Here is a 12,021-nt window from a genome sequence, read left to right as displayed (position 1 = left end):
GTGTATATATCCTGCATGAGATAAAAATGCCATAGATGATCAAGTGTGTATCACTTAATCTGTGATATTTGTTAAAAGTGAATTATTCTCACTTGGTTATAAGAGATCCTGGGCTATTTTAAGTTACATTGACTGCCTGATCATTGAAGCCTTTAATGCACATGCGCTATGGAAAGTTTAGCAGGACATTGAGTCCATCTTGAGAGGGTTTCTCAGGCATCGTTTTTTATGGGTCTTCAAGTTGCACAGTGGAGAGAAGGCCTGTTTGCTCTTTGTGGACCATTTTATAAATTCTGAAGCAGCAAGGCTGTTTATTTTTCCCACATCTGTTTTGGGCTCATCCTTTGTGACAGTGTTTGCTGGATGCTGTGTCCTTTATACCTCCTCTGAAATGAGTACTTTAGTTTGCACTGTTACAATGTATTTGTGGAAGCAGTGAATGTCAAATATTTTACATTGAATTCTGTCTTTCATTCCTGTTGGATCCTTTTCTGCTTGAATTATGCCTGCTAGACGGAATCTCACAACTTTATGTGGAAGGAGAGACTTTTCTGCATGGACTTTCATATGTATTGCTCTTATCTTTTTTCAAAGCAATTTATGTATGCTGGACTGCTAGCAGCATTGGTGAGAATGCTTTCAGAATGACAGTTTGGTAACAATGGAGACGATTTGGCATAAGTGCAATTGGAATATTACTTTACGAGAGTATTTATAAAAAAATTATCTGTCGTCTTTGCAGTGTCTGTCTCCTTTGGATGCAGGTGGGTAGTTCTGGAGCCTCCCACTATGTGCAGTCATTCTAGCTTCTGGCAGTGAGCAGGGAATACAGAGAACCTCGACTCTCCTCTGATTAGGCACTTTTAGTTTTATATGCCATTGTCTCCCGTTCTGTAGAATGTAGCAAACACTCATTGGTTGAACTGTTGTTTATGTTTTCTAAACAGACACAAACTCCTATACCCCCTTTTAAAAATCAGAAACATTAAGTAAGAGTGACATCAGAAAACTCTTGCTTTGAATTAACAATAATCGTGCCTCCAATAAACCTCATTGTCTATTATACTGCTACTGTACAAAACTACAAAACCTTTAGTTTTAATTCCACTATGAGCTATTGATCAGACTGCTTGATCTTTCCAAACCTGTTTTCTCATCTTTGGAACAGAGTATGACAGTTTGGTAACAATGGGGACGATTTGGCATAAATGCAATTGGAATATTACTTTACGAGAATATTTATGAAAAAATTATCTGTCATTTTAGCAATCCATGGTTTCTGTGAGATAATGTACATATAGTTTCACAAAATACTTGTCACATGGTTGGCATTTAAAGAACTATTATTATGCATTTCAACATCTCTCCTATTTTTCAAAAGCTCAGTTTAGGCATTATTATATCTTCTTGAGCTAATAAAATGTGTACATAATAAATTTTACTTTTGTACATCCACATTTACTATATTGTTTTCATTCTGATTTTCTTATTGTGGCATATGGCAATAGAAAAGATGTGAAGAATGTACAAAACTTCTTCCAAGCTTTGTTTCAGAGTATTTCTCATAATTGCTCTGAAGATGAAGAGAAATGCCAAGAAGTAAGGGGAGTGAAGAGGAAACTAATTACTAATACATTTGATTTTACTAATAAGTACGATTTATCCATCTAAATAATACATACCTGTTAGAATCTCTGCCTTAAAAATGTTAGAATAAAAACATTTTAAAAAACAAGTAGAAGTTTTGCCTGAAAAGAAGACATTTTTGTATGACATATAGGAGATTGTACATGATAAACTCATGAAGGCAGCACTTAAGTGAACACTTATTACAGACTGAGCACATGGCTAAAATCCTTTACATTCACAACAACAGGAACAATTGTTTCCATTTTATATTTTGAATTGGGATAAAGGCTGCACATATTCTGTGAATTAAGGTAAAAGTTGAAAAAATAAGAGACTGTCTCTTCTACCAATGGACAAGCCATAGGAGCTGCTGACAGATCATTTGAAGCAATGCTTGTCCATAATGCTCAGGCTGCCTTTCAAATTGAGGTTGTTAAGAACCAGTGTTTCAGAAGACAGTGGTGTTTTGTGTGACCCAGAAAGCTTCTTCACCCCACTGAAGGTCACACTCAAAGAGCTGTAGCACAGAGGAAACAGTTATCAGGATCTCTGTCATCTTTGCCTTAAGAAAACATGCTTTTAAGACATACTTTACACCCCTTTCTGAAGTCTTGAATTACCACGCAGAGGATCTCGGTTAGCCCTGATATCTTGTGGGTAGATTCCTTCTAGCTGGTGATGGCTTGAGGGGGGCGTGTGACTCTGTCTTTCCTTCGACACAGTTGAGTGTCCTTGCTCTGAACAGTAGGTAACTGACCCACCTGGTCACCTTATTGGAACCAGTTTAGTCTGGCTCCCAGAAATCCTCCCCAGAGATACGCTTAGTTCACTACGTGCAGTTTTCTGTTTGGGGACCATCAGATTTCGCTTCTTTAACTCATTTACGTGAGGATTGTTACAGCACTATCCTCTTCAAACTACTCAGAAGTATTCTCTGTCATTTGAAGGTGCTAGCAAGGTTGCTTATTCTTCAGCCTTGTTTAGAAATTATTATGCACCTTGGTGGTCTTGAAAGTAATTCTGGATTAAAAAAAAAATTCTCTTGCAGAATTTAATTTCTGGTCATTTTACAAGAAATCCCTGCTTTGAAATTTTTCCTTCATTGAATATTTTGGGAGAGTTTTGACTTTTAATATTTGTATTTCCATTTATTCTTAGCACTGATGGAAGAAAGAAGAACAGGAATCCCAAGTGTACTGATATTTTCTTATAGGGAAAAATCTTCGTACTGTTTTTCCATGTATGTTATCACATCACTTACTACCTGCCCTTCTAGTATACTACCCTGTCTTATGTTCCTGTTTGGTTTAGAAAATGTTAAGATCATTCACAATAATTTTTATGAAACAATGATAAACTACTTGAATTCAGAGAAAACAATTTTATATGTATTTTCATTTTTCTCTCAAACTTCAGGCATTTCTTAAATGGATCTTTAAAACTGTGAGCTAAATATCACATTCATTTAAAAATGTTTTATTTTCAAGTGTTTTATTAAATATTAAAGAATTAGAATTAGAATTAAATATTAATGAAATAGATTCCATAAAGCTATGTTTTTCCCAAGGAGAGATTGATGAGAGGTAAAATTTCAGTATTATGTTATTTTGAGTTAATGTTTAGAAATGTTTAGCCTTGTGTCTCTTTTATAGAAGTGGTTCAGATGATATGTTCTCGAATCACCCTCCCTGAGTTCAGGGTTTAGCTCTACTTTCTATGAGCGAATTAAGAATGGCTGGGAATTAAGAATGAATTAAGAATGAGTGAATTAAGAATGGCTGGGAATATGAAAGGAATAATTAAGAAGACACTGCTTGTACCCAGTCTGAACTATCTACTTTCCCAGGATCTCTGAATTTGTTGAAACATACTGCATTCCTTCCAACTTCTAGATAATGTTGAGGATAGCAGATGGAGGGAGGTTGATGGGAGGGAGAGGGAGTAATTGCTGTATAGGGAACGTGAAAGCAAGTTTGGTGGCGGGGCTTTGGTTAGCTAGAGAGTGGCATAAAAACTAAGGCAGGAACCTCAGAAAGCAACCCAGAGGAAAGCTGGCTGAATATCAAATGCATATGGTAGCGTTTTGCCAAAATATATCAAAATGCAAAAAGAGAAGTATGTTCTCATTTAGCATTTCCTAAGAACTCACTAAGTGCCAGAGAAGAAGGAGGGGATACAAGGATGTGGTCTTTATACTTGAAGAGCTTACAGTGTATGGGGAAACAGTTGAGTATGTGAATAAATACAATACAACGTTTAGGACTCTTATTTATCGAATTCTATGGGGGTATAAGGATGAAGCCAAGGGAGGAACTACCTCAGTGTGGGGGAATTAGGGAAGCTTCACGTAAGACATAAGATAGTACCATTGAAAAAGGAAAGCTCCCCAAACAGCAGAAACTAGGAGCTTGAAGGAGCACACTGGTTGTGGCTGGAGAATCTTGGAAAATATTTGTTAGTTCAGTGGTTTGAATGAGACTGATAGCCCGTGTAGGCCATTTAAAAAATTGAGATTGGCTCGTTGAATAATGGGAGCCTTTCCAAGAGTAGTTGCTTCCCTGGAAAAATTCTAGTTGCTGCTATTGTGAATATTTGTGGTTTATTTTTTGAGAGAAAAAAAATATAACAAGGTCATAATTAAGTTGCACTTAATCAAAATTATATAATTAGGTTCTGGAAGTACCATTTTGTCAAAAGTACTTCTTCCTTTCTCCATGCCCAACAGAGAAAAATAAATGAGTAATAGTTTTTGGTTTCAATTTAAATTTAACCTTATTATATCCTTTATTTATAAAAAATTAGTGTAAGTGGGAAGAAATTCTGCCCTTTCACCACTGATTTTACTATTTTCCCCCTAATTGTCTTGGCATACTTTTTTATGAGTGTGCATTTTATTAAGTGTTGAGAATGTTTCTGTAGATGATCAGCTTCTTTATAATAGGAGTTTATGTAACAAAAGTTACGGTTTTCATCGTTGCCTCATGGCATTTTGGATTTGGAGTAAGTTCTGGAGTTCACCTGGTGCAATTTCTCATCTAATGCAGGATTTTTTTTTTTTTTAATATCCTTTGCAGGAAAAACAAAACAAAACAAACCTAAACAAACAAAACGCATGGCCTCTGCTTGGAATAAAGAGTTGGGAGTTTCCTAAGACAGTGCATTCCATTTTTTCTAATCCTTGGAAATTCTCTAATTCTTAGAAAGAGTCTCCCTTCTCACCTGCTTTCTTAAGAGTTATGATCACTAGTGCCATTTCTGCCGTCTGCAGGTTAAATAAGTATAATTTTGCTTTTACCTCATGACCATTTATGTATGTCAAGATTGATATGCCTTCTTTTCCTGTTCTCCTAACATTGCTACTTAGGACTCCAGTTTCTTCAATGTGACTTTCGTTTTCTGGACGTTATTACTCTCATTTGCAGCTATAGCAACTTGTAAATCATTTAAGTGCACATTTTTTGCATCAGCTTGTCATAATTTTATTCAAATTTGGGAAAAGCAAAGAGGTAGATTTATTTTTCTGAAATGTTAAATTGTCCACTTATAGTGAATGGGATTGGGAGATGAGTACATCAGTGCCAAAACCTACCTACTGTTAAACAAGCATGCCCACTCCAAAAGAACTCAGTTACCTGGAATCACAGTTTAATTGAGTTAGGCTTGCAAACACATTTTTCCCCTAAATTCTAAATTTAGCTTCATAACATGTAAACATTTAAAAAAGCATTATCTAAACATTCTTAGCCCCCACGATTGGTTATAACCCAGACTTATTTTCAAGTGAGGGGTCAAGAACTGTAGGTTTAGGTTGGAACTTTGCAGTTTTCCTCTGCTTTTGCCCATAGGGACAAATCGTGCTGACACTTTCTCATATTTTTTTTTTTTTTCCCCACAACTAAGCAAGATGCTCACGAAATTGGAATTTCCATTTCCTCACAATGCCTTGGCTGAAAATTTAGGTCATCTGGGACAGCACGTGAATTATTTTAGGACACTGTTTACTGTGGCATTTGAGCTGTATGCAGCACTCACCCAACCTATACACCAGAGTCTAAGACATCCTTTTTCATTGTGTATGTTCTGGATGACTGACATTGCACAGGACGTGAGGTTAGGGTTGAGGCCCGGGGAATCATCTGAGTAAGCGTCATGGAAATTGGCTTTAAAGAGTCAGGTAACAAAAGGTGTAACCAACTTTTGATTTGCAATGCTCGAATTCTTTTGAATGTTATTTCTTTCTTTTCTGAAATACAGGATGAGGCATGACACAACCAAATCCCAGACTCATTGTTGGGTATTTTCTGTGTAACATACGCCTTGTTTTTGTTTTTCTCCAAAGGCGTTTAAACAGAAATCACCTTCAGCTGTTTCCTGAGTTGCTGTTTCTTGGGACTTCGAAGCTGTACAGACTGTAAGTAGACAGAAATAGTTATTGTTGCTTTGGGTAGTACCTTGTATTTTATTAAATGTATTTTGGATCTGTTTCCTTGTGCTTTCCTGGAATCTATTCACCGATAGATTAATGGGTTAAAAGTTTGCCTTTTTTTTTCTTCTTTTTCTTGTGGAAATTTATGATTTGTTTTCCAGTGGTTCCAGTTGTTTTATTTGATTAGCATTTAGTGGCTTATGTATGAGTCATTATAATTGTATTCTTCTTTCTTGGTTATGTGATGATGAGATTTACCTTACTTCTTTACGGAAACTTTTGATTAAGTTCTGAAGAGGAAAACTGCCCCTGTACTTCCTCTTCAGAGGAAGTTGGCAGTGTTTTCTTGTAAAGTTAGGGTTCTTAATGTCAGCTTTCTTGACATTGTTTCTATACTGGAGTAGTGTTTATTAGTCTGGAAATATTATTATAAGGTATTTAAAGAGGGTTGTAAATTTACTCTTAAATATTCCTTTTAAAGCCAGAATTCCAAACTCTGAAGTAGGAATGACTGTAAAGGTTTCATAACAAATATGTCATAGACTGTTAACAACGGAAGTACTTCCCTGGAAGGTGCATAATGTGAGTTTTAGGCAGAATCAGTTTTTCCTCCCTGGAATGCTTGTTCCCTGACCTAATATGTAATAGTGAAAACACATTTTTGAAAGCTTTTAAAATGAGATTTTCAGCCATATAAATGATTTTGTGCAGATGGGAGATAAGCTACAAAGTGTTGGAAAAATAAGTAACAAAGATTATTGACGTCCGTTGTGACATTGTGACAAAACTCTTGGGATATACAGAATAAACTGCTCAGCAAGTCTTCCACCAGGATGGTGCGGATGTCCCATAGGTTTGTGTTTGTAGGGAAGGTGAGCATATTGCTTTTTTCTGAATTTGGCTTCGTCATAGTCTGTTAATTCAATATTGCTGTTATCAATTCCAGAAGTAGGAGGATTGTCCTCTCAGAGACCTCCCTGCATTGTAGCCAGGATCTCTGTAGAGTCCTGCTGATGCTTTAGCTCACTGTAGAGAGAACTGTCCCAGTAGGCAAATGTGCAGCCAGCTAATGTACCCCATTTAAAGTTTGACCTTCCTGGTACTGTTCCTGTAAGGACAGCCAATGTCACCTGGCAGGATTTCTCCTTGTGTTCCCTACTGCTTAACTGGCTCAATTTAAGTAAATTAAATTTAAAAAAAAAAGGGGGGGGAGAAGAAAGAAAGAAAGAAACCTGAAGATTGACTTTTAAATAAGAATTCTGTGGGGACTGTTTTGACCAAAGAAATAGGATCTAGGCTATTATAAACATTATATATATATATATATATAGATAGATAGATATAGATAGATATAGATACTTATATTTAAATATTTCTGCTTAGTTTCCAAGAATGGCCACGAAGATGGTTTTAACTGTCATTCTACTTTCTGCTTTCAGTTTTTGTGATTGAGGGGATTAAAGAATTGATTTCAAGTCTGGTGTACAGTGAGGCATATAAAACTACTACCTTCTTAATAGTGTCCAAATGGAAATTTTCCTTTTTCTATGTAGCTATTGAAAATACAGTTTACATGAATGGCTGTTATCTACAATTAAAGCATTAAGCTTAAGAGGGGAAAATTAGCTTCTACACTATCTCTGAGCAACAAGAATTTGTGATTTTTAGTCTAGAAGTACTTGGATTAATTTTCTTAGGAGACTTCAGGCAGTGTGATCCAGTGCAGAATTCTCTATAAGCAAATTATATTCTGTTGAACATTTTTTCCTCTTTGACAATATCACATAGTGAACCAAGGGATTTTCTCTTATATTTTGTTGTGATTTTATAACTTTAAGAAACCATTGTGTGAAAAGAGAACTGGTATCTTCAAGAAGTAAGTTAAAGGAACAGAACCCATAAAACTCTCAGGCAATATTTTCTAGTTAATTAAAAGCACGTTGAAAGTGGGAAAATAGGCAGGCAGATCATGCATTCAGAGTTATGATGTACCTGTTTGGTTCAGATGATTTTCTCTGGGTTGTTTTGGAAGATAAACTTTTATTTCTTAGGGCTAGTGTTGATATTCCCGAAGTTACAGATTGATGGCTTAATGTTTAGTATTTAACACCTGACATAAGCTCTAAATACATGTGGAAATATAGTGATGTAATTTTTTTCTGCATCCTCATGTCCAGAATTTTCTTTTGAGTTGTTGAACTGAATTAGATTTAGTGAATTGTTACCAGTGATACTTCTCTTGAGAGGATAAGTTATAAGCTACATGTGACCACCTTTTAATGACCATGATCATTAATTGGGTTAAACGACCACCATTAAATGTCTTTAATAAATAAGAGAACAAAAGCGTGTGAGCCTGACTGCCTGGCCAGTGTAATTTCCAAGAGGGAGGATTCAAGTTCAGATTTTCTTCATGAGGTACAGGTGCCTAGTAGTTCATCCGAAACAAGTGTTCCAACAGATGGAAAAATGTGCACAAATCTACAAACAAAAATGCCGTATAAAATGTTCATTGAAAAATGACTCTTTCTTTCACAAGAAGGATAAGTGATAGAACAAAGGATACAGGGCTTCTGATAAAAAATAGAGAAAATATGTCGGGATGGGGAAGGTTTGGGCTGGTTTTTGCATATACAAATTATGCAATCCATAATTGGCCTGCTAGAGAATGTACTAGAGACAGACACATCTAGAATTCATGAAAGAAACAAATATTTAATTTCTTTTCGCTTTATCAGTAGTTGCCTAATTCTCATTAGTATCTCTATTTCTTTTCCTAACTTATTGAATTAATACTTTTACCCCTTTTTAATTCTTTTATTATTAGTTAATGGGGAATTCATACTACTGATGTCTGATTTTTATCATTATTTACTTAGATTAAAGCTAGTCTGATATACAGGACATTATGCAGGTTTTCTTCACACTTTTTAACAAATAATCACCGTTTGAGTCTTGGCTGAAAATGAGATGCCAGGTGAAGAAGCACACATGCTTTTTTTGGACTCTAAATGCAATATAAAGGGAAAAGAGGGTACACTGTATATGAATTATGATTCGACACGGTTGGTTGCTGCTAGCGGCCAAATATGCTTTTCCTTTGCTGTCTGCTCCAATTTCTCTTTGGACGGGTTGAGAGAGCACTACATGTTCAGGTCAAGATGTTTGCTCAGAAATAGTAGTACAGTTGCAGCTGTGTTTGTTGGAGCAGGAGACTAGTTTAAATAGCATTACCATTTATCCAGTCCATTAACAGAACTCTGTAAAATAATACCAACTCTGCATAAACTACAGGACAGTGTAATAAAATTACAAGCACTTGTTGACAGATGGAAAGTGTAAGTAGAGGGAAAGTGAAGGGCCATAGGTTGGCGGTTAGAAGAGACAGCACACAGTTTCTTTAACTTATGTAGATGTGCCCTTCTCCGTTATCCTCCTCCTCCAAAACCGACATTGCACTTTTATCATCAATTTAAGAGTGGAGAAAATAATTTGGGGGACAATCTGGAGCTGATTAACTGAGATTTTAGTTACTTTTGAAATGGGCGATTGTGATTGATTGAAATTCATGAGTGGCAATTATATATATGAGTAGCATAAACAAATCTTCCTGATAAATGTAACCTTAAAGGTGATTTACCAGTGAGTGATTCACACGTTTCAGCTTGAGTTTGCAGCTACTAATCCGGACTCATTAGAGAGGAATTTCATTGGTACTACTGTGGTCGAGCATTTGGTTATAAATATTTGTTTTGTGGTTTTCAGTTTATTTCTTTGAGTACCATTATATTTACCCAGACTTCTAACATAAGCTTAAATATCCAAGGCATGTAGCAGAAACTCATTTTTTACTTGTATCTACTGAAACAAAACAAAACTAACAAATGAAATTAAATGCATGAGCCCCAATGATCCATTTTCTCTACTTCTTTGAATAAAACCTTTTTTATTTCTGGTTCACAAGTGGCGTTTATTATTCCCCAGTGAGCTTTGGAGGCTTTAAATTATCTAACATTATAAATAGTATTTTTAAACTCAAGGACTCTTTTTATGGCCTACTGACTACTTACCTGAGATAAATAGGTTTTGGCCGCTTAATCTGATTGGTCTGGTCACAGTTCATTGTCAGATAGGATCTCAGATGCTCAAAATTATTTCTGATAATAATAATCGGCCCCCCTCCTTTTTTTTTAGAAGAAAAATTTTTGTTTTATTGTAAAAATTCATTTGTGAAGTTTAACAAATATACAGTGAGCGTGTCTTTATTCTCCTTCTTTCTTGTCCCATAGAAGGAGCTTTAGTGTTTTGTTTTGGTTTTTAATAATTACAAAAGTAACATAACCTCATACTAAAAAGGTTTGGATCCAGAAAAATTGAAAAGAGAAAGTGGAAGTTATTCATTATCCCACTATCCAGACACAATCACTAGTAAACTTGTCACTTATTATTAACCTAGTTTTCTTTTTCTATGCTTATGTGTATAAATGCTGACATACATTTATTATGAAAACATGTTTGTTTTGTTTTGTGTTTTTATGTCCCCATGGTCTCGTATTAGGCTTGACCTTTAGAAACCTCTCAGTAAGTGTTTGATGTATTGAATTAAATCTCTGTCGGGTTCAGGACAGAGAGCAAACAGTTAACGCTGGGAAGTCATTATGAATAATAGAGAGCCAAATGAAACTTAAAGGGTAACTTGGCTAATTAAATGTTTAGTCCCCTAAACCTTAGAAGGTTTTGGTAGACACCACAAAATAAAAATAATCTATTTTTCAACTTAAGCAGAATATTTGTTAACTTAATATAATATTACATTTCCATAAAACTATGTAAGTTAGTCTCATAGGATTCGGGTATCGGGGTTGAATGCAGAGTACAATGGTGGAGCTCATGTCAGAATTCCTCTTGAATTAATTTCTGCCTGCTCTGATTCAAGTGCGGGCTCCTAGACGTATCAGGTGCATAGTTTCCTGCTCCGTTTTAGTCTTGGCCTGTTTGGCCCCTGCCACAATAAATCCAACAGTAGTTGTGCGGGAATTGCAGGTTACAGTTGCCACGGTTACCGTTGTCCTGCCGGATCCACATCATTACTCATCTAGGGAGCTGCCATGATAGCTACCGCTGCTCTCCATTGCTGAGACTGCCGATCGGGTGGGTGTGCAGAGGAGAAAGTTCTTCAGATGTGCTGTGACTGTGTTACCATTCGGTGCAAGGCTACACTCTCTGTGCTGTTGATACTGATACTTGGCTAAGGGGAACAGATTGACTTTGAAAACCAGGAACCCAAAAGTGAGGGAAAACTTAGAGACCCCTTCACTGTCGGTGATTAGAACACCAAGCCCCATTCTTTGTTCAGTAACTTATTAATGACTTATTATTATTGGTTCCAAGGGATTCTGTTCTTGCCACTTAAAGAATAGAGATAAGGAGGACCATTTAATTTAAAAAGATTACGGTTTCATGACCAAAGGTTTGTTTTTAGGTAGGTAGACAAAGGACTTGATATACAGAGATTAGCCATTACCACTTGGCATGAAGAAAAGAAGTGAGACATTAAGTAGGACTCACTTTTGGTTTTGTTTCAAAATCCACATGTGTTCCTATGATTTAGAAGTTATAAATGCAAGGAAGATTAACATCTTACTTGAGATTTTTGCCGGTCCCCATGTTGATACTTTTATTTGAAAGAGATCACAAGTAGAAGGTTTGTTGCTGGAGAAAGTCAGAAGTTGGTAGGTTTCTGCTGCTGCCCACCCACAAAATATATTCTCTGAGTGTGAAATCTATAGCATCATTAATCCATCAAGTATACTTTCCCCTGCAAGTGTATGTGTTTGAATGGTTGCTTTCGCAAATGTCAATGTTTTTATCTCCACCAACAAGTATTCATAGTAGGCCTGTTTGAATTTGGAGAAGACTGTGATAAATGCTGGTATGTGATATTTGTGGGTCCCGGCCCTTGGTAA

The 12,021-nt window shown here is 36.0% G+C and overlaps 1 protein-coding gene across 4 annotated transcripts in view; it reads left to right on the top strand.

Moving 5' to 3' along the window:
* The window catches only part of SLIT2 (slit guidance ligand 2), a 360,466-nt gene that overhangs the window by 9,996 nt on the left and 338,449 nt on the right, over positions 1-12,021 (top strand). For all 4 annotated transcript variants that reach the window (XM_044225917.1, XM_044225915.1, XM_044225916.1 and 1 more), the window contains exon 4: positions 5,969-6,040. In XM_044225917.1, the coding sequence (XP_044081852.1) occupies positions 5,969-6,040 (72 nt within the window). The remainder of the gene's footprint in view (positions 1-5,968; positions 6,041-12,021) is intronic.

Source organism: Neovison vison, chromosome 11, assembly GCF_020171115.1.
Source record: "Neovison vison isolate M4711 chromosome 11, ASM_NN_V1, whole genome shotgun sequence".
NCBI lineage: Eukaryota > Metazoa > Chordata > Mammalia > Carnivora > Mustelidae > Neogale > Neogale vison.
This window is presented reverse-complemented; position numbering and strand designations above follow the sequence as displayed.